The sequence below is a fragment of the Cheilinus undulatus genome, linkage group 7 (genome assembly GCF_018320785.1).
Source record: "Cheilinus undulatus linkage group 7, ASM1832078v1, whole genome shotgun sequence".
In the NCBI taxonomy this organism is placed as follows: Eukaryota; Metazoa; Chordata; class Actinopteri; order Labriformes; family Labridae; genus Cheilinus; species Cheilinus undulatus.
Genome location: NC_054871.1, coordinates 48,269,734 through 48,297,570, shown reverse-complemented (window position 1 = coordinate 48,297,570; position 27,837 = coordinate 48,269,734). Strand labels below are relative to the sequence as shown.

The window sequence follows — 27,837 nt, the reverse complement described above, 5'->3', positions numbered from 1 at the left end:
GAACCACAATTAACTAAATACAATCACTAATACTGTTTGTTAAATTTTTATTTATTCTTTTTCTTGTTACATTAATAGACTATGGAAAGGTAAAGCAGTGTAAGAGTGGTGACAACTGACAGAAAAATATTTGATTTTTAATTTTTTTTTTTTTTTTAGTTTTTTTTTTTTTTTTTTAGTTTTTAAAGGAAACGAATTTTCTGTTTTCCTATGGTCTGTATGGTTTGTACCCCTCTGGATTAGCTCTTTGATTTTTTTTAATTATTTTTTTTAATTCAGTGTTTTTTACATTTTCAGTTTTGGCCTTATTTATTTCAAAGAATGAATGAATTTTCACCCGTTATTACTATTAATATTATATTATCATTAGCAGTAGTAGTAGAAGAAGAAGCAGTATCTAGTTTTATATTTTTGCTTTTATTATGTAAATATACTAGTATTTACGTGGTGCCTACAAATCTCTTAAAAAAAAAAAGCATCCTGTGCATCAACTACATCTCCCAAGTGCCATTGCGTCAAATACGTTCTGTTGATTGGCTACAGCTCAGCTAAGCTTCATCGTCCAGTTCTCTGATTGGTCATCTTCTCCTGACCATCAAAGGAACAGAACCTAAACCAATCATGCTGCGAGTTTAGCTCGTGGGGGCGGGGCTTATCTGCTTCCTCTCACATCAGGTTTGTTTCCTGGTTCGTTGCTAACAACCTGCTGCCCGTAACTTCATCTGTCCGCCGTCCCCGCACATATCGACGGCTTCCAGCGGTGGTGTTTCGGGGCTGAGTGCGGGGATGATACGGCCGTGTGGACGCTGCTGAGGGCGGCATGCTGCCTCGGCTCTCTCCGCAGGCTGCTGTCTGACGCTGGGGGGGGAGCGGTGTGGCCTCCAGCCGCGGCTAAGATTTAACTTCATTTCTCAGCGTCGCCTTCCTCTGAAATCATGTTTATTTATTAAAGATGGCGGCGAAGGGGACACTGTAAACTAAATGACTGTCAGAAACATCGCCTCCATTTGTAATATGGTGAGTATGAAGCTTGGTGTGTATGTTGCTATCGATTTGCCTGCAGCCTGTGTCTGAGCTCTGTGTAGTGATGGTCATGGGTGAGTCGCCTCCCCCCTGCAGCTTCACTCACTATGCAAAGAGGGGAGGCTCTTCATCATAAGGATGCCCTGTGAATTTACGTTTGGGTGCTAAAGCAGGCCTACATCAGGGCTGGGCCACATGGACCAAAAATCATTTCTCACTGTCTTTAAGCAAAGTCCCAGAAGATGTTTAACCATGGTACTCTACCACAGTAGTACTATGGTACAAGTGCCAGGGTACGAGTACAGGGTATTCTATAGGGAGCACTGATTGTGAAAGTTAAGGCCTATAATAATTTTTGACACAACAATTTAACTCATTGCAAATTATGTTTTCTCATCATTTCTTTGGGTGTAACACGTCCACTTTACCAACATTTCCTCTCTTGTTTGACCATGAAAACAGATCAGAGTTTGCTCAAAAGGTGACTTCCTCTTCCCAGTAAAAATCTACCATTTCATTCTTCTGTTAGGTGTGCCAGATGTAGAATTAATGTGATTTTTCTTAGTAGATAAACATCAGCTTCTAATATCTGTTTATGCCACATTATTTACCAATGGCTAGTATTTATCGACTATGCTGTTATCGGCCAATACTGAAGTTAAACCGATGCTTCAGTGCAAACCAAGTACAGGTCTTTGTAGAAGATGCCACATCAGAGTGGAGAACTCCTTATGGGGGCAGGCTGTAATGATATATAATATCTGGATGGAGAAGTGCTTTGAAATGCCAAAGTTTTGTTGAGTTTACGACTGTACCAGTTGTTTTTAAATCGTTCAAATCGGCGTCAGGAAGGGATGAAAGGCCTCAGTTTAAAGCCTGGAAGAGCAGAGTCAGACAGCGCTCCTGTATGGTCTGTTTCACCAAAGAGGTCCAGTTTGACTCAGTGAAGTTTGGCACTGTTTTCCACAGTTTTAAATCCTGATCTAGCCTGTGTTTCCACAGTTATATATCAGTCCAGCCTAGCTTGTAGTGATAGAAATAATGTCTCTGGATCATTTGGCTCAGCTCAGTAACTGCTGGTCAGTTGCCTCTGTACATGGCTCCTCTTTTGGTACCAGTTTGGCTTTTTAAATGTGGGTTAAGGTAACTTTCACACGGTCCGGGTTCTGGGTGCACTTGCACCAAAGTCCAGTTGGTTTTGGCCGGGGCCCACTTGGGGAGGTGGTCTCGGGTACAATTCAAGTGGACTCTGGCACGGTTCAGATGAGATGTGAATGCAACAACATCTGGATATGGGACAGAGAGTCCTATCAGCTATATGGTGTCATCGTAACCTAAACTTTCTCTCCATGGTGTGGCAGTTTGGTCACATTTTACTTCAATGAAAGATGGAAATCATCAGAATCCAGTCAAAAAATTATCTATTATAACTCACCTTACGGATTAACACAAGTTTGGACTCAGTGATATGAGAGCTCAGCGTAAGCCCATTTAATCCTCTAAACTGCAGGTAGATGTAGAAACGAAGAGTGACATTGCTGTCATCTTAAAAAATAATTTAAAATCATCTGTGGAGGCAGGATAGACTTTTTTGCGGGGTTAAAACATAAACAATCTTCACTCAGGTCATAACCTGAGTGGTTGCCATGGTAGCTGGTTCTTCTTTCTCCTCCTTGGTGGGTTTGTAAACCAGTTGTGTGCATACTGCCACCTGCTAATAACAATGGCACCGGTAGCAATAAAATCTTATCAATTCCCATCCCAAGGACTTATGTGTGTAGAAACGCTTTTATGATAACTGAACTTTCCCCTGCCTCATTCATTCCCAACAGCTGTTCTTCACTTCCTGCCTCCCATCAGTCATTCATATGTCATCAGGATCACATGACTTCAAACAGCCTATTTTTGACATCTCATAGAGCATCAACCTTGTCATAAATACCCGGAGACCTGTACCATAATGAACACCATGGTAGTACTAAGGTTGAAGCACTAAAGTTCTGCCAGTATATCATGCATGTACAATAATGTCCAATAATCCATGATACATTTTCATAAAAACATTTCTACCTCACACTTCAAAATAAAAAAGGCAATTGTATGTTAACATAAACATACGGATAAACACATTTATTTTTGGTTGGGACAACATACCTTGTTAATTATTCAGTCAAAATACCAAAAGAATATACTAGGGCTGAACAATTTTTAAAAATAATCTACTTATGACTTTTTCCCCCAAAATTTTGCAATTGCGATTTCACATGCCATTAATCTTGAGTTCATCTTATGTATTTGTCAACAATTAAAGCAATAAATAATTCCATAAATAAGACCATGTGTATTGAAAACAGTGAAATTATTTGCAAAGCAATTAATTCATAGTAGCATGAATCTGAATATGAGGGTGCAACAAGCTTTAACCTATAAAGGAGGTGGCTGGGGTGGAGGAGGTGAGGCTGGGGTGTGACTTTTGTGAAGTAATGCCAGCCTTCATCAGTTTTAGATAGAATGAGCTAAATATTTTTGCTTGTATTGCAAATGTGATGTCATTTGCTTTGTTTAAGGTTAACATTTTTATGTCACTCATTTTGATTAAGAGAAAACATGCATAAAACACAAAAAGGAGGATTTTTGTAAACCATTATAAAAATGGACACTTGAATGTTTGCATAATGTGCATAAAATCTTTAACCTCGCAAATGCCCATTTCCTTGTTTCTCACTGGTGAATCCATCTTGCAAAGTTCCCGTCTAAACCGTTTGGGCCCGGTTAGAAAGTGACTGGACCAATCAGCGATGAGGGGCAGTACTTTCAGGCCCGGCAGAGTCGTGATGTAAGCAAGCAGCAACAAGAGGCTGGTGCCGTTATGGCGGCAGACATAGTGTGGATGCTGCTAAAGCGCCAGTTTTATCAGAACTTGCCGACATTTCTTCGTTAAAAGAAGAACAAAGAACAGCAGTGAGTTGTTTTTTTTTTTTTTCAAAAACGACAAAAGTCATGTACTGACATGTCTACAGTCGCCATGGTTTGCATTATTCGTCGGTACCTGTGCACGTGCACCTCAGTTTGCGGCTATGTCACGTGTTTTGTTGCTCTGATTGGCCTGTAGAGATGTGACAGACAGAACTTTCATCCAATCACACAGTTTTTTTCAAATCCTCTGCCCTTTCCCAAATGCTGTGTATTGAAGGTTTACCAGATGGATGTGTGAAACAAATCCGTCTGGCATGTCAGGTTATGAAATCTTTGCTGCTGCAAAAAATAGATTTATTAAACTGGTATTTTAACACATTCTAAGTTAAAGAAATATTGCAACTTCTGCAGCTGAAAATTGCAGCAAGCCATATTGCAACTCAATCTAATTTGTGATTATTTGCCCAGCCCTAGAATATACTACTATGTGATTCTAGTATCAAACCATTTTGAAACCTGTTTGATAATACAACAACAAAGTTAGAAGTTATAAACAACCAGAACTGGTCTTTTTTGTTACCTCATACAAAAACATTGGCAACCTGTCTGTATAATGAGGTGTGTGCAATGCCAGCATCTAATTTGTTTTTTCAAATCAGCATCATCAGAAACAATAACAGGGCCAACAGCGTTGCTTCATCTAATATCTCATTTGAAACTATAGTAGTATACTCTAAAACTTGATGCATTGCCTGACCCAGAACTCTAATATTTATAGATGTGTTGAACTTAGAGCTTCCTATCAGCACTGACTTTATGTGCTGCAGCCAGAGACTCCATACATTATCCACGTTGTTGAGCTGTCACTGATGATTGACAGGTGACTGAAGCGGCGCGCTGCCGGTGACAGCTTGTTGTGATTGTATAATCTGCTGCTGCTGCTGCAGAGAGCTGCTAAAGGCTCACAGACTCTGGCTTCTCCTGTATGCAGACTGGATTTCATGTGTAACAGCCTGCAGTGTCTGCCACCTCTGGGTGCTTATGGCTGCATTATTGACACTCCGGGTGATTAAACTGAACGCTCTAACACACTTAGAACAAGTTACAAGCATGTTGTGAGTTCTTCAGAGGGACACACATACAGTGCTTAACACATTTATTAGACCACCTGTCGTATTTGTCTCAGAGACCATCCAGCATCGTGAAGTGCTTTAATGCGGACTCTTTCATTTTCAGTGAGCTCTACACATTTTACCATTTTGAACAGGAATGAGGAATTTCAAACTGAATTCACCCAAATTTGAGCCGGCTCACTGGGCTTCTCTGAGAAGTCAGAAAATAATCAAGCATAACATTCAACCACTAAAACTCATTTTTCTGTTCAGAAATGCAAGTAAATAACTATAATTTGACATATTAATCAAGAAATATTAATGTGCTTTACTATTTTTTCAGTTTTTTGTAAATTTGAAAATTCATGGATAACAATAATAATTAGCTATATTTTAGCATTAGAAATATATTTGGGTTAAAGAGCTTCTACATATTGGTGTATTAACCATTGCAGAAACATAAGAAATGATTTTGGTAATTACCAATGCTGTTAATTCAGGGCAGCTGTGGCATAAACCTTACTTTGGCTAGGGTTAGGGTGGTCTAATAAATTTGTTAAGCGCTGTACATTCTAAGAATAATAGTTCTGATTGGTTATTGAGATGTCTGTATTTTTCAAAATAATCAGGATTATCATTTAGGTTAAAATGTTGCAGCCCTTGTTTGAATAGAAGAACCTAATATTATGTGGTCTGTTGTTTTTGATTTTCTTTAAATGGAAAGTCAGCTACTGCACATTACCTAATCTGCACAAGTTTGTCAGAAATGTGTCAGCACTCTCCTCAGCTGGAACACGGTGGATTGCTCCCGCCAGGTCAGGGGTGAATCTTTGCCCCGGTGAAGGAGTTCAAGTTTATGGTCTTGTTCATCAGTGAGGGTAGAATGGAACGTGAGATTGACAGGGGGGGTTGGTGCATGATCAGCTACTTTGCAAGCACTGGGCCTTACTGTTGTGGTGAAGAGGGAGCTGAGCCTGAAGGCAAAGCTTTCAAAGTACCAGTCAATATGTTCTAACCCTCACCCATGGTCATGAACTCTGGGTAATGACCGAAAGAATGACATCACGGGGTGAAGAGGTCAAAGTGAGATTCCTCAGGAGGGTGTCTGTCAGCCCTAGAAATGGGGTGAGGAGCTCTGACAGCCGGAGGGATCTCGAAGTAGAGCTGCTGCTCTTTCACATCAGAGCCAGTTGAGGTGATTCGGGCATCTGATCAGTATGTGCCGTCTCTCTGTGGAGGTCTTCCAGATACGTCCAAGTGGGAGGAGACCCTAGGGCAGACCCAGAACTCACTGGAGAGATTATACATCCCATCTGGTTTTTGGAGCATCTTGGAGTCCCACAGGAGGAACTGGAAAACATTTCTGGGGAGAGAGATGTCTGGGTTGACCTACTTTTCCTGCTGCAACTGCAACCTGACCTCAGAGAAGATGGATGGATGGATGAATGAATGCATCGATAGGTGGATGGATGGATGGATAGATGGATGTATGGGGGGATGCGTTGATAGGTAGATGATGCTTGGATGGATTCATGGATGGATGGGTGATTGCATTGATGAATGCATTGATGGATGGATGCATGGAATGATGGATGATGAATAAATAGATAGATGGGTGCGTAGATGGATGGATGCATGGATGGATAGGTGGAGAAACATTGACAGTGTATTTCTGTAGTTGCTAGAAATATGGGAGTTTGCCTCCAATTTTTGAAGGAGTCGTTCTCTTTTGCTTCTCTTTCACAAAAAATCTGCAGTATTGACAGCTTTTTAATGCCACTGATCATTAGTGAAAAAGATTATTTAGTTTTACAACATCTGCTGCAAGAAATCAGTTTTAAAGTGTTGACATTTTTGACCACCTTAGAGCATTTTATGTTATTTCAGACATTTTTTGATAATGCTGAGCAGCTGATATCAGTTTCTTTAAGTCCACTAAGAAGCTTTCATGAACAGCTTTTTTCCACCATTAGCAAAAAATGTGTTTAGATATTGTCTCAACAAAACTTAAAATACATTTAAAAAGTATGAAAAACATGCCAGCCAGTATTTGCATTAGATAAAGTCTTGAGAAAGTTATCAATAAAGAAAATATTTGGATGCATTAATGCATTAAAAGAATGACCAGACTCATGTTTATCACTACAGAGTAGTTTTTATTAAACTAAACTTTCTGTGGAACATTTTGCTCACTTTACTGAAAATGTTTCTGCAGTCATATAATCAGATTTATACTTGTTGAGATGAATGCATCATTACACTCCATGATCTCTAAGTGCTCAAACACAAAGTTTGTGCTTTCACATAGATGACACTCAGAGAAAAATCTGCATTACCTTGACACAGTTTTTGAGTATAATGGTAAAAGATATGTCTCCACAAGATGTTTTTCAGGCGACTCAAGGATGTTTATCTACACACTCCTCAACAACATAGTCATTCTTATTACCATGTTAGATATGTCGGTCAAGGATCTTTTATAGAGCTATTATGTAACAGAAACTTTTTCTTTCACCTTTGTTTAATCCACAGAAAGGCTTAATGTTAAAACATTCAATGAACAATAGAGCCAGGACTCTTACTTAGTCCCCTGCACTCAGTAGAGATGTCATAACATAAGTTTCATAAACTTTATCACAATAGAAAACATAATATATGACACCAAAGAAACAAAATCTCAATAGCAAGGCACCTGATGTTGTTACTTTCTTGTTTTTATTTACCAGAAATAGTAATCCCTCCATTTGGTCCATATGAAAACACTGGTAATGTTTGAAACATTGCCCTTTAACCAGAGGTCATAAATCACACAAAGACCTTCAGAGTCTGCTCTGACTGAGGGAAATGTCGCTCAAAGTCAAAGCCTTCCTCAAACTAAATGATCATTGGTGATTGCTGAACAAAGCGGTGGTTTAAATGGAAAAGCTTTGAGCTCTGACAGGAGAAAAGACCCTGACGGAGATAAGTGGTCCGTCTCGGCAATCAGGCACAAAATAGTCCAGACCTTTGACATGAGCTGAACTGCTGAGACCATATCGTTTTACTGCTTTGACTGGACATTTGTTATTCTGGCTGAAAAAGACACAGAGTCATCTTCAACTTTCTGCTGGTAACTGATACTTGAAATTTGGCTATGAGGATAATTCAGTCGATTAAAGTGTTAGAGAGAGAGGCCTGTCATTTGGTTTATCTGTAATCTTCAGTTTAGAAAGTAATTAAAGCTCGGGGCCCATTTATACATCTGTGAGGTTTAGATGATGGCAGAAGGTGTTTGTACCAGGAGTTTGCTCATAAAAAGACAGTAGATTCAGTCTAGCTCAGGGATGTCAAACTTAATCACAGCAGGGGAATTCTGAATTTGTGTCCAACCTGAGGGCCGAGCAGGGTTCACATTTGACCTTAAACTATCACCCTCATTTTCACCAGTAATGAATTATGGAGAGAAAAAGCCCTAGCACTGATGATAAATGGTTTTGAGGTTGAAAAAAGTCAAAATGATGAGTTTAAAGACTCAAAATCTGAGATAAAAATTCAAACTTAATGGCTCAAAAGGTGCAAACATGGTATTCAAAGAAAGTAATGTTTTTAAAAGGCAAATAAATGAGATAAAATTCAAAATCATTGGTTTAAAATATCAAAGTGTGAGAAAAAAAATAAATTTTGAGTTATATAGCTTAATATTATAGGGATTTCAAAATCACACCATATCAGACTGAATCAGTCTTATTTAAAGCATTCTGTGTTTTTATGGAACATTAGTGAATCCTGGGAATTAGGGCTGCAACGATTAGTCACCATAATCGTTTGTGTCGACTATAAAAATTAGTCGACACACTGTATTATTGTTTTTGATATTGGTAAAATCAAATACCGGCCGGTAAAAACTCATATGTACTTGCAATTCACTACTCAAAGAAGAGAGCCAGCCTCACACCAGAACATGTTAACATGCTCACGTTCCTACACTGCAGTTTAAAGAAATTATAATCTATTGTTCAGTCACTTGGGCTGGAAGTTTGATTTGTTGACATTAAGCTTTATTTGTACTTTTGGACTTTGGGTGGGCTATTTGCTTTATCTATTTTTATGGACATACCAGTCACTTTAAAGAAAGCCTTGAAGGTGAACTGCTACTATTAAAATTGCTACTATTTACTTAAAATGGGGATCCAAAATAGTGTGCCAAATAACTGTGATTAATCAACTAATCAGAAAATGTATTGATGGATTAGTCGACATAAAAAATAATCATTAGTTGCAGCCCTACTGCAAATCAAAATTTGAATGGAATTGTGTTGAAAAAGACAGTTTGACACCCCTGATGAAAGCAGTCTGCAGCAGCACAAGCAGAAAGCAGGAAGGGCTGCAAATACTCAGAATAAAAGTTTTTCTGCTACAATGACAGAACAGCTCAGATTGTTACTTAAAAGAAAGTTTTCACCAATGACAGATACTCTCAAAAATGTGTGCTATTTTTTAACTAAAAGCTGTTATTTTCTTTCATTCTACATGAACAAAACAAGGCCATATCTGGTCTACCTTGGCCTAGATCAAACTGTTTGCTTGTGTCAATTTATATCCTTGCTGTGTGAGCAGTTTGTTTGGAAACAGCAAGGAATTCATGAGGCACAAACCAACACAATCAGTTAGTGATTGAATCTTCAGCTGAATAGGATTTTTGTGTTTTATGGCTGCAAAATTTCAGCTTTTGTCCATGGAGTTTAAGGATATGAAAGGTCAGTCTTTAAAGGTCTAAAAGTGGTGGAAGTAATTTGTCGCAGCCATACTAGTGAGTGTCATCATGGCTGCACAGCTGAATCTGTCCGTGAAAGAAACGTCAAAAATGTGACCCGTTGGCAGCTGATTTTAAACCTTTCTGGCATTTATCATGACCAGCAAGTTCTTTCAGATAGCTTTGATTCTTCCTGTTAAACAATCTTTATTTATAAGCAGTAGGGCTGGAAAATTAATACAAAATTAGTTTAAATTGCAAGATGGCCTGCTGCAATTTACAAATTGCAAAAGTTGCAGTTTTTATTTCACTTGAAATGTGTCAATATACCATTTTTTTTCAGCAGACATTTTATTCACATTATGCAAACATTCAAGTTTTTTTGTAGAAAACTTCCTGTTTACTACTGTATCTTTTTTATTATTCAAAAGAATTATTCCCTTCAGTATAACAATTGATATCAAATTTGCAATATGAGCCAAAATAATTGCAATAGATACTTGCTTTAAATCAAGTTGCCCCAGCATATTTTATCTAATATTGTGTAGGTTATAATATAGAATGATTTATTACTTGTATTTACAGAGAAAAATATATTATGAGGAACCTAAAAATAATGGCAATTAGATTATTCTTTGTGAATCTTTCAGCCCTAATAAACAGTGAATATACAGCCATTAGTTATGCTCACATGGACACAAATAATATGAATTAAAGTGTAATATAAATATTTTGACCATTTAAACTCTTGATTTTGTATTTTATCCCATATCTTGACCTTTAAACCCATGGTTTTGCCTTTTAAAAACCTTATTTTTACTTTTAATTTTGTATTTTTTGACCTTTAGGACTTAAAAAGTTGCCTTTTATCTCAGATTTTGAGCCATTAATTCATTTATTTATTTATTTATTCAGTATTTATTTAACATGGACACACAGTAACACTGATGCTGTGATATTTAATCATTTTGACTTTTTTTTTTAATAGTTTTAAAAATCATTTACCACCTTATAATTAATTACCTGTGAAAATACGGTTGACAGTTTTCAGTCAGATCTAGACCCTGTTATGCCCTCAAGTTAGACCTAAATTCAGATTTTGGCCCCTGCTGTGATTGAGTTTGACACCCCTGATCTATGCCTATCAGTTTATGAGACCCAAGCCATGTAATCAGCTCTTAAGATTTTGGAATTATGCACCAAAGTTTCAGGGGAGTATTGATGCTCAGTTGAGAGCAGATTTACTGTAATAATTTGCTTACTTCTCCAAAGATGATGCTAATCAAATGTGGCTTTCTTTAGCCTTCAGCATGCACTGATTTGATTTCCTGTTGTCACGTCTCACATCATGTCTTTCGTCTCTCAGGGCACCAATGCCTCGGCTCTGGAGAAAGACATCGGCCCGGAGCAATTCCCAATCAATGAACACTACTTTGGATTGGTCAACGTGAGTATCTGTTTGTCCTCTCCCTCACTCACTCTCTCAGGTCATTACCATAAAAACACCAGAGTCAGCTTTCAAAACAAACCGCTGCAGGACTCGATGATTCATGTCCTCTTCTGGAAAGTGAAGGTGACATTGATGTTTTTGATTAAACTGACCATAACAGGGATGTTCTGTCTCCTAACATGACATCTACATAAACATCTGTGTTGCTTAACATCCACTCTACACCCTTAGTGGATGAAAATAAGTTTAACATCTGTATTTTCCCAGCTGCTGCTCTCCCTGGTCATTTAAAATTCTCTTTTTGTTCTCTTCTGTGTGCCTCTTTCATTTTTTTTGTTTAGTTTGGAAACACATGTTACTGCAACTCGGTGCTCCAGGCGCTCTACTTCTGCCGGCCTTTCCGGGAGAACGTTCTGGCGTATAAAGCCCAGCAGAAGAAGAAGGAGAACCTGCTCACATGTCTGGCCGACCTCTTCCACTCCATCGCCACACAGAAGAAGAAAGTGGGCGTCATCCCGCCCAAGAAGTTCATCTCAAGACTACGGAAGGAGAACGGTGAGACACCATACATCCTTTTTACTGATAAAAGCTTAGTGCATTCTTCTGGTGTCAAGATTTTAGGACTAGAAACCATCATGACTGATGAGCAAGATTTTAAGCCAACTCAGCAACCATTGTCAGTGGCCTCTGCACTTTTTGCCTTAGCATTACCCATCAACTACAATGTAGTGCTCAAGAAACAAAGAAACCATAAAGGGCTGCTTGTGATCTGCTGATCCTACCTGTTCTTTCTCTCAGAAATGTCCTGGACCATCCATCTTCGTGGTTTTTGTAGGTTTCAACATATGTTGTCAACTTAATTGTGAAAAAACACTACAAGTCCAAGATATAACTCAAGAGTGCATCTTTCTTGCTGCCAACTGCTCTGGTTGCCCATGTGTAATGTTAACTGCATCGTAGGCAATACGTATTTCAGAACTACCATGACAGCATTTGCAGCCATATAAATTATGTGAAGTCAATATCAGTGAGGTTTTTTTGCAAGGAGTAGGTAACTTTATGTTGCCTTCATGATTTTTGAGCACAGTCCAGTTTATTGTTGATAATATTTAAATAGCAGCGATTGTATTACTTGAAACCGTGGTCCTAAAAAAGTATTAATTCATCAAAAAATGCGGTTGGCATGTAGGTGATTCAGTCCCCATGTCCTGATATTTTACATGTTGTTTCACTTGTTTTGCCTACTTGAACATGTGACTACAGAAGAGCTGTCATTATTACTTTAAAGTCACGCACGTGCATTTCCTGTCATTCTAAACTAAATAGCGTATCATGAAAAGCACACTTAACAATAATAGACTTCTCTGTTGTGTTTTTGCTCTTTAAAAAAGTCAGGGTTGCACACAAACATTCAGGAACAATCAGAAGCTGCAGAGTTGTGTGTCTGTGTTGTGTGTCTGCAGCAGCTCTAATACAGTCTGAATATTTTCAGTGAAGGGCAGGTGCATGTTGGTGGTAAGGTCATTCAGAGAGGACAGTGTACAGAGAGGCTGACTGTTCTCTGCTGTCCATATTGAGGAAGCTCTTTATGTGAATGAACAATGAGATCTCTGTTTAGTCCACGTTTGGTCAGCTGCCTCCTCTCATGACTCCCCCCTCCTCACCCACAGCTCCTCCACTCTCCACAGCTCACCTTTCACAGACAGACCTGCTCTGGGTAGAAACTTCTCCTCCTGGAACAGCAAGGGTTTGAATAATCTCAGTAATGATGCTCTGTGAGCCAGCAGTCAGCACTGTTATTAATAACCCCCGAAGCCTGATAAGTCAAATAAAACCAGGAGCAGGACTATTGAAGGAGGAAGTAGTAATGCTAAAATAAAGCTAACTGCTGATACAGTTGTTAAGGTTTTTATCACCACTTCTTTTAGTGTAACACAATGCCAGTATATTTTGTTAAAACAGATCAGAGTGATCCAACAAATCTCTTGATTCAGCAGTAAGATATCCCAGATTCAAGCAATAAATTGATTGAACAAAACATACTAATTTTGTCCTCTAAAACCTGTTTATGCCACACAGTCTGCTAGTGAGTGACGTTTGTCAGCAGGGCAGTTATCGACCCATGCTGGCATTAAAACGAATGCAACCCTAGTTTTCATCATTCCAGGCCTTTTATACTTCAACGTTATATTAAAAAAAAAAAATATTTACACAATACATGTCCCAGGCAAGGCAACAGAGGTGCATTTCCTAAACAGCCGAAATTGGAAAAAACATTTTTTTCAGTGGTCAAGAATTGCGATTAAACCTCTGCACACTGACTAAACAAAAACTAAAGAAAACCAATGGCAACATTTTAGGACTCAAGCTTTACTGAAGTTTTGTGCATTTTAGACTGACAACTTCTGATCCCATTTGTGCCCCCAGAGTCCGGGGGCATGGCCTGATAATGAGACTTGTTACTATATCAGTTATAGTCCAAATAACCCTCAGGCCTGTCTAGTTTTTATACAGTTATATTGTGCCATGAAATCAAGTCAGAGCCTCCCCAGTCTCCACTCTTAAAGCAATAGATAATATATACCGTATTTCAGGGGTCACCAATCTGTAGATCTTGGACTACTAGTAGATCTTCTGGCCATTTCCAGGAGATCTTAAACACTGGATTCAGTAGTTTTAGAACCTCAGTTCTAAAAAAGTTGGAGCACTGTGTAAAATATAAATAACATCAGAAGTCGATGATTTTCAAATCTCATAAATCCATATGTTATTCACAGTAGAACATAAAGAATAGGGTTGTTCTGATTCCAGTACCAGTATTGGAAATACATCCGATACTGCTTAAAATGCAGGCATTGGTATCTGCAAGTATACAAAATCATAAACCGATCCAATACCGTTTGGTTTAACTTCATATTATATATATTTGTTTTACCATGCCAAATGTTTGCATTAAAAAGAGGAAATATTCATCAAAGGACCCACTGCAGCAGCAAAGAATGGAGACTTTCAGCTTTAGCTGAGTGAAACAGTCTTTGATTTTAGTTATTTGTTGGATATTTCTTACTTCCTTCAGAGGTTAGCGAGAGTACAGCTGCTGTAAACATCAGTTTCTGTGATTTGATTAAATCCTGAGCTACACAGACGAGGAGGGCAGGAACAGAGAGCTGATAATATCAAATTATTTCTCTTTAAAATGTGAACTTAACAGAAATTTAATTCACACAAATACAGATTTTGTTTATTTTGGCTAACAAGCATAAGATAACAACTGCAGCATCAATTACGGAATAAAAGTAAACACTAAAACAGGCAATAGAGGCTTACACAGTTTTCTGGTGGAGATTAGTTTAAGTAAAATCAGAGATGGTCATGTGACCTGCTGTAGTTGCAGACATTTTTTAGGTGAAACATGTACACACAGTAAATGCTGCATGAAAATGCTGACTATGAAGCAGATATCCCTCTACGGGTATGATAAAGAAAATCTTAAAGCTTGAATGTCAGACTGAAGCATGAGCTTGTAAATCTGGAGTTTTGGGTGTGTCATGAACGATTCAGTGGCACAGCGAATGCTGGGATTAGACCACCACTGTTAAAGAGCAGGGTGCAGAGGCAGGTATAAAATATATTCCTCTGCACACACATGAGTGTGTGTTCTGTTGTGTCATAAGTGATTCAGGCAAACATAGTGAGCTGACGTTCATTCTCTGTACTTACAGAATTGTCTCATACTGAAACTTCTAGAAACTGGGCGGTTTACCAACCAGAATATTCCCCTGCACCCTGCTCAGTTTGCATCCATGGTTACCACAGAATATCTGCTTAGTTTTACTGAGTGACTCTTATGTGACTGACTGGTGATGCAACCAGTGATATAAGAGACCCTTATGTGGCTCTGAGGTGTCTGATTGGATAATGAGGGCCGCCTCTGTCTGCTGTAATGTTAATTGACTTTATTAAGAGCTCCTGGCTGAAGCAGAGTGATGCATGCAGTGAAATGTCTAACTGATATGCTCCTTAATATTGAATTCCTTCTTTTCAATCAAGTAACCAAGTCTGTTTTATAATGATTCATACGGCACTGTTATGTAGCTCTGAGTTGTTGCAGAGCAACCAGTGGAGACTCCAGGAAGTTTGAAAGTCAAGTGGGATGCGACACATTGTCTAAGGTGTTTTTCAAGTGTCTACTAATTGGATTTTGTAAGCTGTGCGCAAAGCTAGACTCACGTTTTCCTCTTGAATTTGTGGTCATGTAAGCTAAGCTTTCATAACTTTATTATTTGGTGTTTTTTCTTGTTGCAGGTTTTAAAACATCTCAATTGCAATGTTAGGGAAAAATCATTGCGACTAAATTATTTTTCCAAATCGTTCAGCCCAAGATCTCACGGCATTTTTATTCATTTGTCTATTATCTGCAATCCAGAAATGATAGAAACAGAGAGAGTTCTAACACTTACTTTTGGTGTTTTAGACAAAACTATGGCAACATAAAGAGCAATATCCAGGACTGAGGAGAGCCGTTGAATCATAGTGTTATGTTTGGTATTGCATGTTTTGGGCTTCAGAGATCTCCATTACATGTCACTGCTACAACATTACTCCCTTTAACAGACAGCAGAAGTAGTGATGTTAGATGGGTGTTTACATCAGGATTTAAAGCTTTTTGGTCGCTAATTATTTTGGAGGTGTGTTTCGGAGAAATGAAAGTTGTAGAAAGTGACAGATAGCATCAGCCTACTTAACACAAATGTAATTTACTCTTAGGGTGCTCATAAACAGAGACACTTATGAAGAGCAGACTGAAAGAGCATTTCTCTGTATACAGGCAAGTGATCTTAAAGCATACAAAATCCTTGATGACTACACAACTGTCCACATGAATGCCTCTGACTTTAGTGTTTCATTAAAATGTCAAAATATCCTCATGAAACTAGAGAAAACTAACAGGCATGTGCTTTTGATAGCCATTTAATAGCATAAAAGCACAAACACTGTCATCCATCATCATGTCTGCGCTACAGCAGGTCTGGGGATAGATATTTGTGTCTGAAACTGTAGGAACCAGAGTCTGACAGAAAACCCAAGCTGTCCTTAACCTATTAAAGCCCGCTTCTTCACTCTCTCTTCTCTTCTCTTCTCCGCTCAGATCTGTTCGATAACTACATGCAGCAGGATGCCCACGAGTTCCTGAACTACCTGCTGAACACGGTGGCCGACATCCTGCAGGAGGAGAAGAAACAAGAGAAGCAGAACGGACGTTTGAAGAACAACGGCACCGCCATCACCACGGAGACAGAGTCAGAGAACAAGACCGAGCCCACATGGGTGCACGACATCTTCCAAGGCACACTGACCAATGAGACGCGCTGCCTGAACTGTGAAACGGTGAGTGTTATTTCCATAAAGGGTGCGGTAAATTTTCAGTTGTCTGTCCTCGGCTCAGTTTCACCCTGATTCACCCACCGCTCCTGAATAAGTCTGAAAAGAGGATTATTCTCTGCTCAGATGCTGAGAGATGCAGATTCAGCCAGCTCTCCCCGGTGGGCTCCGGCCACCCACTTTACGTCAGGTCTGGTAGGGGCTTTGTCGTCGTAGTTTGAGGGCGAGGAGTGGGAAGGGTTGCCCTGGACAACCTCTGCAAACACCAGGGATGCTCTGTGCAGAGACAAAAGCTGCCTAGCACAATACTCTCTTCAGAGACCTACTCTTTAACAGTGTCAGTGTGTACAACACTGTAAAATATAAGGAACTCTACTTAGGGCTAAGCAGTATGAAATAAAATCCAGCAAAAAAAAAAAAAACAAACAGTCACCAAGATACCAGAATTAACAACTCTGGTATGATTCTGGAAAAAAAAAAATCAAACTATAATGAGACTTTTTGATACCACAGCAACAAGAGAAAACTTGACTCTAAGGATGTTCCTGAGTGTCTGTTTCCCCAGTCAGCTAAACGCCCATTTAAATTTAACCGACTAGTCTAAAGAGGAGAAAATCCTTCCTCACAGGGTCTTTGTGTCAGCAGGTGTGATGTTAGCCTGATAGACCCTCTACAGCATGGCTAACATTAGCAGCTAGCTCAGCCCAAGGTTGTTATAGTTAACTAAAATAAATAACTGTAACTAAAATTCAAAAATCATTTCAGTAAAATTAAAATTAAAATTAAATAAAAACTAAGCTTTGCCAAAAAGACGAAAACTAACTAAAACTGTACAGTGCGCTTACAAAACTAAAATAAAATAAAAATGGAGACAAAATATCCTTAGTTTTAGTCTTTGACACAACCATACTGACTGGCACCTACACCCAAGTTTGGGGAGTGTAGAATTGCCTGATCTGATTGGTTAAGACTTCCCATAGTGGCAGTTTTATGTCTGGAGTTGTATTCAAGCATCATCATTAAGTAACTTAAGTGAAGAGTAGCTTGTTTGAATATGTTTTTAAAATGTATGATGCCCCTTCAGCCCCGACATCTATCCACAAAAAACTAAAACTAACACAAAAACTAATAAAAAAATAAACTAAAACAAAGCATTTTCGCAAAATAAAAACTAAACTAGACTAACAAACCAGCAGTCAAAACTAATAAAAACTAAACTGAAAACGAAATAGAACAAAAACTAAGGGAAAATCCAAATTATTATAACCTTGGCTATTCCTTCTACACCCTAACCGCTAAGCTACTGCTGAGCTTCTCATCTTTATGTCTGGTGAAGTGCCATGGGAAAGCTCAGACAGGATAGCAGCAGCCATTACCTGAAGCTACAGCAGCCTCTGGTGGGAGGTTAATTACAGTTTAAAAGAGCATCACAGATGGGAATTACAAGCCCATGTTTATAAAAAATGATAGTAAACTAGTTTAACCGACTTCTAAACCTTGAACGACAATTAATTTAACTGCTTAACTGTGAAACATCAGCTTCTCTTTTTTTCCTCTATGATGTGATCTGCCAAATTAAAATAAGTGGGTGTATTTGAGGCAAATGCTGGCATGGTTTTTACCAGAGTGTGCTAAAAGAAACAATAAATCATGGGATGAATAGTGATTAAAGAATAAGTGCACTAATTGTGGATCTTGATTAATTGCAATTAGTGTGATATATCCTGTCAGCCTCAGTTAAAACACAAGGAAATATGTTTGCATTTCCATGGCTCTGCTGTGTAGCAGGGATTCTTTCCATGTGGTTAGCACTTTAACAGCAAACACTTATGTACACAACTTCATCATGACACAGCTTCACAGTTTTAGGAAATAAATGTGAAGGCAGCACCAGACACTTGCAACATTTTAAGGAAACTGAAGTTTATACAATTTTCTATATTCTTAAAGGTCACATATTTTACCCTTTTAAGACAAGTTTATATTGGCCTCAGAGGTTCCCAAAACATGCCTGTGAAGTTTGTGGCTGAAAAAATACTCTAGTATTGGATTTTTGCATGTATAAAACCCCACTGTTTCAGCCCAGCTCACAATGAGCTGTTTCTGTGGCTTTAAATGTCACTGAGCTGTCTGACTCCGCTCCTGACTCAGCTGCTGTCAGGAAATGGATGTGGATGTGACATCATGAGGGGAAAATCTGAGACGGGGGGGGGGGGCTGATTCTTGAGGGGAGAAAAACCCTAAAAATTGTAGTTTTGCATAATATGTAACCTTTAAATACCGTTTGTATAGTACAGAAACATCATGATACTCAGCAGGGGTGTGATGAGATATTGTCCCGCAAGATCAAAATGTCAGGAGATTTCTCGATGAGGAAAAATCCATCTTGCTAGATAAATATTGCGCAGACACTAGGAGCAGCGGCTCTCCTGACAGAATACAATACCTAAGTGAAAATGATAAAAGATCACAAAGATGCCCTGGAGTTAAAGATGAAACAGAGCTGATCAGTGATCCATTCAGATCACTTCTCTATCCCCCATCCCCTCCTCTGCGTGCGCTACTTGGGGCCGCACGTGATCAACCAATGCATAATAACTTCATCATAACGGTGCAAAGTGATTACATGCTGCTGCTGGAAACCTGTGCAGTCTCTGTGAGGAGAACACAGTGTTTATTTAGTTCATGTATGCCAGTTTTCAGTTTAAACGACATTATCTTTTCCTGTATTTAGTTTGAACATGTATTGAATTATCTTAAAAATTCGATGTACTGCCCAGCCCCACTTCTAACCCTCTCTGACCCTTTCAAAGTAAAATGATACTTTAGTAACCTGAATGTGTCTCCCTCTCTGCCAGGTGAGCAGCAAAGATGAGGATTTTCTGGACCTTTCTGTGGATGTGGAGCAGAACACATCGATTACACACTGTCTCAGGTAGGATGTCTTTATTACCCATAACAGGCCGACAGAAGACATCGTCCTCCTCGCTGGGAGACAGATTGAATAACCCAGCCTCCTGTGGCATGCTCTCTCCCCTCCAGGGACTTCAGTAACACAGAGACTTTGTGCAGCGAATACAAATACTACTGTGAGACGTGCTGCAGCAAGCAGGAGGCACAGAAACGGTCAGTAAAGAGCTTAAAGCTGCTGTGATGCTACAATTAGGACTGTCACATTATAACGCTTATATTCAGTGGGATACTTTCAAAAATCAAACAATATGGATGCATGTTTTTAGACCAGGACGATAAAAATACAAGTCCAAGATGACCAGTGTAGGGCCGTTTCTTGTTTTTATTTATTAAGTATTTTAGAAAGATACAATTTCAATCCATCCATCCATTTTCTTTTCATGGTGGCAGCAGGCCAAGCAAGTCGACACATTCTCTCCTCAGCAATGTTTTCCAACTCCCTCTGGGAGATCCTGGGCATTCCCAGGCCAGACAGGATATAATATCCCTTCATTGAGTTCTATCCCAGGGTCTTAACGTGCCTGAAACTCCTCTGAATTTAGGCAACAGGGGGGACTCCTGATCAAATACCTGAACCATCTCAGTGGGCTCATTTTAATGCAAAGGTGCTCTGACTCTACTTTGAACTCCTCACCCTCTCTCTAAAGGCCTTTATTCCTCAGATGTGTTTTTATGTGTGATTAATCTGCACATTATTGTAATTTCTTCTAACCTGTAGCCAAGCGATGAAAGCTTTCATGACAGCCACATAATTTTGAAAATCTGAGCATATCAGATAGCATTGATTCCTACTAGGGGCTGCATGGTGGTGCAGGGGTTAGCGCTGTTGCCTCACAGCAAGAAGGTCCCTGGTTCGCTTCTGTTCAAGACCTTTCTGTGCAGAGATTGCATGTTCTCCTCGTGCATGCGTGGGTTCTCTCTGGGTACTCCGGCTTCCTCCCACCACCAAAGACACGCTCTTTAGGTTAATTGGTAACTCTCAATTGGCTGTAGGTGTGAATGTGAGCATGCCTGGCTGTCTGTCTCTATGTTAGACCTGTGATTCACTGGTGACCAGTCCAGGGTGTACCCTGCCTCTCGCCAAATGACCGCTGGGATAGGCTTCAGCCCCCCCCCCCCGTGACCCCCAATGGGATAAGCAGTATAGAAAATGGATGGATGTTACCTATTATGTGCCAGAAGTGGAGGGACAGCAAATGCAAGGACAGAGAGTGCAGTGAGATCATGAGAAAGCAGGGGCATGCTACTGAAGATAAAGCAGAACAGAGATGAAATGTAAAACCTGACACTCTGTGCTCCTTTGCTTAGACATAAATCGAGGGGCAAAGGGGGTTTGTCACACTTGAATTTGGATTTAAAAGCAGCATCTCTTTTTAATTTGTAATAGCGTGCTGCAGATTCATTCTTTTTCCGTTCTTAAACTGACTTGATCCTGATGTCTCTCTACTCCTCTTTCTCCACCCATGTAACTTCTGTTTATGCACTCAAGCCTGCAGTCTCGCGCCTTTAAAGGGGCTTTTTTTCTATGTTAGTTAGGATAAATATTCACAAGCTTCCACCTTACAAGGACATGGCATTTATCCGTTCAAGAAACCAGGATCACATAATTCTGCAGTTTAAGAACAGATGCATGCATCTCGGTAATAAAGTATCATGACTACTTCATCTCTGATGTGCACAAACGCACGTCTCTCATTGTGTTTTCCTCTCTTCAGGATGCGTGTGAAGAAGCTCCCCATGATCTTGGCTCTCCATCTGAAGAGGTTTAAGTACATGGAGCAGCTGCACCGCTACACCAAGCTCTCCTATCGAGTGGTTTTCCCTCTCGAGCTCCGTCTGTTCAACACCTCGGGGGATGCAGTTAACCTCGATCGCATGTATGATCTGGTGGCTGTGGTGGTGCACTGTGGCAGGTAGGCTATGCAGAACACAGATCCATTAAAATACCTCAGTGTGAGCTAGTGACGGAGTGGTCATTATGGATAAAAATAGGCTTCAAGATTCTAAAACATACAGCTCTGGAAAAAATTAAGAGACCACTGCAAAATTATCAGTTTCTCTGATTTTACTATTCATAGGTAGGTGTTTGAGTAAAATGAACAGTTTTACTTTATTCTATCAACTACTAAAAACATTTCTTTCAAATTTCAAATAAAAATATTCTCATTTAGAGGATTTATTTGCATAAAATGAAAATTGGTCAAAATAACAAAAAAGATGCAGTGTTTTCAGACCTCCAATAATAAAGGAAACAAGTTCATATTCATTTATAAACAACACAACACTAATTGTTTACCTTAGGAAGAGTTCAGAAATCAATATTTAGTGGAATAACCTGATTTTAATCACAGCTTTCATACATCTTTGCATGCTCTCCACCAGTCTTTCACGTTGCTGTTGGGTGACTTTATGACACTCCTGACACATAAATTCAAGCAGCTCAACTTTGTTTGATGGTTTGTGACCAACCATCTTCCTCTTGATCTCATTCCAGAGGTTTTCAGTGGGGTTCAGGTCTGGAGATTGGGCTGGCCAGGACAGGGTCTTGATCTGGTGGTCCTTCATCCACACCTTGATTGACTTAATGGTGTGGCATGGAGCATTGTCCTGCTGGAACAACCAATCCTCAGAGTTGTGGAACATTGTCAGAGCAGAGGGTCGCTAGTTTTCTTCCAGGATTATCTTGTACCTGGCTTGATTCATGCATCTTTGCAAAGATGAATCTGCCCAATTCCAGTCTTGCTGAAGCACCCCCAGATCATCACTAACCCTCCACCAAATTTCACAGTGGGTGAGACACAATGTTGCCGTTCCATTGTGGAGTTAGTATTAAAGCCTAATGTTGTGTTGTGACATGGTACTGAATAAATAGCTGTTATAATTGCTTTCTAAATGAAGCCACAGAACCATCACACATTTCTTGTGAATTGTTTATCACAGGCCTGGGTGAAAAATCTCTTTTAAAACTCGTGTTTTAACCCATAAATGGAAATTCTCATTTTTTTATGTATAATTCATGAAATAAAAGTAAACTTTTTAGTCATGTTTTTTTATATTTGTGGTATTTTTAAGCAGGAAGGAAAATCTGGTGAAATCACAAACCTGGTTTGGGTTTTAATAAAATCTGAGATTACAGTTTTTTGCGATGTTGCCCAGTCCTGCAGTTTTGTTTTTGGGCCAGAATTCTGGATCAAGGTCAAAATAGTGGATTTATTTATGGTACACAGATGAGGAGGGTTAAACCACCGTCATAGAGAAGTAAAACATGCCAGCGCACCTGGAACGGAAGCTCTCATTGTTGGCCAAATAAATCCTTCAACAGGAACTTCCTTTGCCAGTGTGCAGACCTTTTCTGCTTCTGTATATTCATTCATTTTTAAATCACTCAGGGATGTTTGTGTCTTATTTAGACTTTATGTCATTGCTGCTTCAGGATGCTCTCATACTCTCTAATACAATTTGGGATCATTCAGAATCTTCTCTACAAAGCCTCTCTGTCTGTGTCTCCTCAGCGGCCCGAACAGAGGTCATTACATCACCATCGTGAAGAGTCATGGCTTCTGGCTGCTGTTTGACGATGACATCGTGGAGGTGCGTCACTCTTTGTCCCATCCTCTTTATGTGCTCTGTGTTCCCTGAATCCTGCATCTGTATCATCAGTAAACAATCTTCTCACACAGAGTCTCTCCTCCTCTGTGCAGAAAATCGACGCCCAGGCCATCGAGGAGTTTTACGGGCTTACCTCAGACATCTCCAAGAACTCTGAGTCGGGCTACATCCTCTTCTATCAGTCCAGGGAGTGAGCAGCCCGCAGCAGAGACTCGGGAGGAGACTGGATAGGATGAGACGTTTTTTTTATGTTTACCTAACAGACCCAGACTCCTGCCATTTTTCATCTCATCCTGCTCCCATCCCCAAAGTCTCTCTGACGTATGTGCCAACCCTCTGACCTCTGGGTTTACCTTCTTTTTCTCTCTTTCTCTGTGATTTGCTTCTTGCCTTTTTAAGCCCAGTTCAGACCAAAGATTCACAATGCTACGAGATGCTTTTAGAGCATGCCAGGGGATAGATGTAGCCGCTGCAGCTCAAATCAGGCTCATGTTGATGCCATTCAGCACCTTGGAGCCAAGAGAGGGAGAGTTAGCTGTTCACACCAGTTATAAAGGATGGACTCAGGTCTGATGGGCCAGATTTATCCAGCTGAAATCCAAATGCCACAATGCCGTTTATGTGTATATAGTAGCGTATTAGCATTTATTTTGTCTAATCTGCCGCCTTTTTCCTGTCAAACAATCTATATTTCACAACACAATGCCTCCTGCCATCGCGATCACCGGAACAGAGGCATTAAAAAAAAAAAAAACACTCTGCCGATGCAGCAAGCAAACTTTAGCAGCTTGCTTGTTTACAAGGTCAAAGCAATTTTTACTCATAAAGCTTCTTTAAACATATGTTACTAAATATGTCTGTGTATCTCATTTGAAGGTGCTCAACAGATCCATCTCTCTTTTAGTTGATATTTGATGAGTTAATAAGCAGGGCATATGAAATAATGTCATAAAGTAGCTAATCCGTACTAAGCAGTGGCCTCAAAACCAAGCTGAAACTGAACCATGACCGACAAAAGCAGCCTGTGAAATTGGATACCTCATACAAAGGCTATTGCGTATTTTTATCAATCCTAACCATTGATGAAAATACAATGATGCCACAAATTGCAGCATTTTCATCAGCTGTTCCCACATTGATAAAAGCTTGTACAGTACTCTTCTAGTCATCTGACTAGTTACACCTACCCATTCACACCTTTTCAATCCATTTACTCCACATTTACACACTTGTGGCACAGCTATATAGAACTGGACCTCAGTATTAGCTAATCCCAGTCAATCGCATCCATACCCATTTACACACCACTGATGAAGCAGTTGGAGCGAATTGGGGTTAAGTGTCTTGCGGAAGGACAGCCTGTGCTCCTGTGACCGCAGGAGTCCTGGTAGTGAGTGTTTGCTCTGATAATTAGAGGTCAGCCCAGCTCCTCTAAATAGTACAACTGCTCTGGGAATAAACTAGAGATGTTACGATACCATTTTTTCCTTCCTGATACGATTCCAATACCAAGGTGTTGGGTATCATCAGATACTGGGTTCTGATCCAATACCAGTGTGAACTTTCTGGACTGACTGTTCAGACTAGCAAATTATTTTAGACCTATATTTGATTCAGAACATGGCTCAACAAATAGAATCATAATGTACAGCATCGTGACCCTAAAGTTGTTTTTCTGCTGATTATAGAGCTTTACTGCTAAATATAATAATACAGGGGGCTGCATCACAGCATCTATCTCTCACTCCATTATGCTCTATATAGGCAGTATCTCATGATGAAAGAACAGCCTGCCACTGGCTGACAGACCCTTTTAAAGGGTAAACAGTATGACAGCATTCATGCTAGTGGTTATAAATGATTAAAATTGGATTAAAATGGTTAAAAAGGCGTTCAGTATCAAGTTTAATGGTGTGGAAATAATCATTAAAGTCCCGTAAGGTCACACGATTTCCAGGTTCTCTAAAAATGCTGCAGCAAGGGATTCAAAGGCATCAATAGTGTCAATGGGAAGACACAATGGCTAGTCTAAAGAGGAAAAAAAGTAAGAGGCAACGATTTATGGTTCAACAGTTCAAATTCAGTGAAAAACTGTCACGCAGCCTTCAGTCTTTGCTGCTGCAGTAGGTCTTTGGTTCTTTGTCGCTGCTCTAAAAACGGTAGCCTGTGCATGCAGTGTTTTCCCGCAGCGACGAAGAATTGATTTCCAATTTATAGCATTTAGCATGGCTAAATGAAGCAAAATATAAAGCTAAACCAAACGGTATCGGATCAGTGCATAAACTCGTGTACTTGCCAATACCAATACCTGCATTTTAAGTGGTATTGGACGTATTGCAGATGCTAGTATCTGAATCAGAACAGCTCCAGGATAAACTCACAAAAGATAGGATATTTCCAGACTCAACCTCTCAGTTTAAATGGGCATAACCCCCCTGGGTGTTCTGTTGCAGCATCAACATACAGCTCAGAAGTCTGAGTCCTCTCCTTTTTTATGCTTTGGCCTTTTTTGCAGAACTGCAACCAAAGCAAAAAACTCGCCATCACTATGCTCGTTCATAACGTACACTACAAGTTATATTCAGCTGGGAGACGGGCATGAAAAGCAACAGTGGAAACTGAAACACAGAGTTGTTTCTGTAGAAATGAGATGTCGTCTCTTACAGTTGCAGCTATGTGAACTGACAGACATTCATTGCATCTAGACCAACCCTGTTGCAAGCAGCTGTCAGTTTAACTCATCACATCACAAATCTCTGGTCTGAACTGGGCTCTAGCCACCTGCATCTGGACTGCACTTTAAAACAAAAGCAAAAATGCTCAACAGCATGACCTAAACAAAAAGAAGTCTACAAACGGAGCTCTACATGCTCGCTTTGTGTAGACGTGTGTGAAAATCCTGCAGACGTGAATCTCTGCGTCGTTGTGAAGAGTCTAGTGCACATACAGACTATATCATTTCTGTGTATATAAGGTCTACTTCCATGGTGTCACCCCTTATAAATCCTTTCATTAGGGCTATTTTCCCCATCACCGTCCTGTCGTTTGGATGTTTTTGTCCCTGAAGGATGTGTGAGGAGTGAATGAAGTTGGAGACAAACACTGTATAAAACTCACAGACAGATTTCATGTAGTTTTGAAGCAATATCTGAGCATTAATCAAAGCAACAAGATGAAAACTACCTTAACTTTAGAGAAGCTCTAATATCCTATTGAAAGCTGCTGTCCATCTGCTGTGATGCCTCGTGTTACTTAAATCAGAAATCTTTATCAAACGCTCCAACACTACATAAGAATGGAAATTCTGCTGTCTGCCCTTAAAATTAGCTTAAATCTTTATCTTTTCTGATATAAACTCCCCTATTTATACAACTTATATATTTATTACTGTTTATTGTGATTGACCCTTTGAAGTGTGTTTAAAATGGCTCATTTGGGAGATTTTTTTTGTTTAAGGTTGTCAAAATTTTCAGTACTTTGATGCTTTTTGCTTGTTGTAAGTCTACTGTTTATGGGTTTAACATTATGGCAAATTATCAAACCTGAAAAGCAGTATAGACTGGGTGATGTGGCTAAAAGTCCCTACTTTAGAAGTCTCTATTGTTCCCGAGGGGCAATTCTGTTTGCAACAGAAGTCCACACAGCCATACGTGTCATTAAAAATACATAGATATATAAAAACATGCACGTTAGACATAACTCCCATTAATTTCATCAATGTAAACAGGTAGTGAGATTGAATACACGAGTACGAGGTATGGCAGTTAAAAAAAAAATGAGACTAATGCTGTAATCCAATTTTACTGAACATTTTTCCATGTCTTTCTCCTTTAATCTTCTGCATAAATACACCACTGCTTTCAAGTCTTCACTGATCAGAGCAGTGCAGTAGGTCTTCTTCAGATTGTCTTCTTTTTCTTACCTTCTGACACATACTCTAACCCTCTGAGCACAGATTTGATCTCAGGAAAAAGGAGAAAGCCCCATGGTGCTAGATCAGGTGAATAGAGGGGTGATCAAGCACTGTGATTTGAACTGCTTTACTGAGCACACAGTGTGAGCTGGAATCTAGATTAAGAAAGAAACCATTTTTCCATAATTGTGCTCTCTTTCGTCAGGGTTGTTTTTCTCAGTTTTTCTAGAACCTTTTTATAATAGTATTGATTCAACATTGATCCTTCTTGGGCCCACTCCTCCAAAATGATCCCCTTAATGTCAAAGAAACAACCAACATGGCCTTGAATTTGGACTTGCTTTGTGATTCATCCTTGGTGACGATGGTTGGAAGATCCAGGTTTCACCACATGTAATCACTCCTAAAAAATAATGGGTTTTCTTCATTTTTTTTCCAAAATGCCTCCACAAATTTTCTTGCATTTTGTGAGAAGTTTTAGGACAACTTTGGCCCACACTTTTGTCATAATTAAATGTTCATGCAAAATTAGCCGAATTGTCCCTTTATCAATGGAGGCCATTTCTGTTGTCAGTCTTATACTGAGTCATCGATCATTTTGAACAATTTGCTCAATTTTTTGTGTGTTTTCAGAAGTGTTTGATGTGCATGGGCACCTGTGCCATTCAAACACACATGCATGTGACATGCAGTGTTCCCCATACAGCTCAGTTAAAGGTCACATATT

General features: G+C 39.5%; 1 protein-coding gene across 1 annotated transcript; it reads left to right on the top strand.

Annotated features, from left to right (window-relative positions):
- The first annotated feature begins 678 nt into the window (after positions 1-678).
- Positions 679-27,837, top strand: usp46 (ubiquitin specific peptidase 46). The gene is made up of 9 exons (XM_041792037.1): positions 679-1,017; positions 11,150-11,230; positions 11,575-11,788; positions 16,383-16,621; positions 19,474-19,550; positions 19,658-19,741; positions 21,304-21,501; positions 23,101-23,179; positions 23,290-27,837. The coding sequence occupies exons 1-9, from the start codon at positions 982-984 to the stop codon at positions 23,389-23,391; spliced, it is 1,110 nt and encodes a 369-aa protein (XP_041647971.1). The 5' UTR covers positions 679-981; the 3' UTR covers positions 23,392-27,837.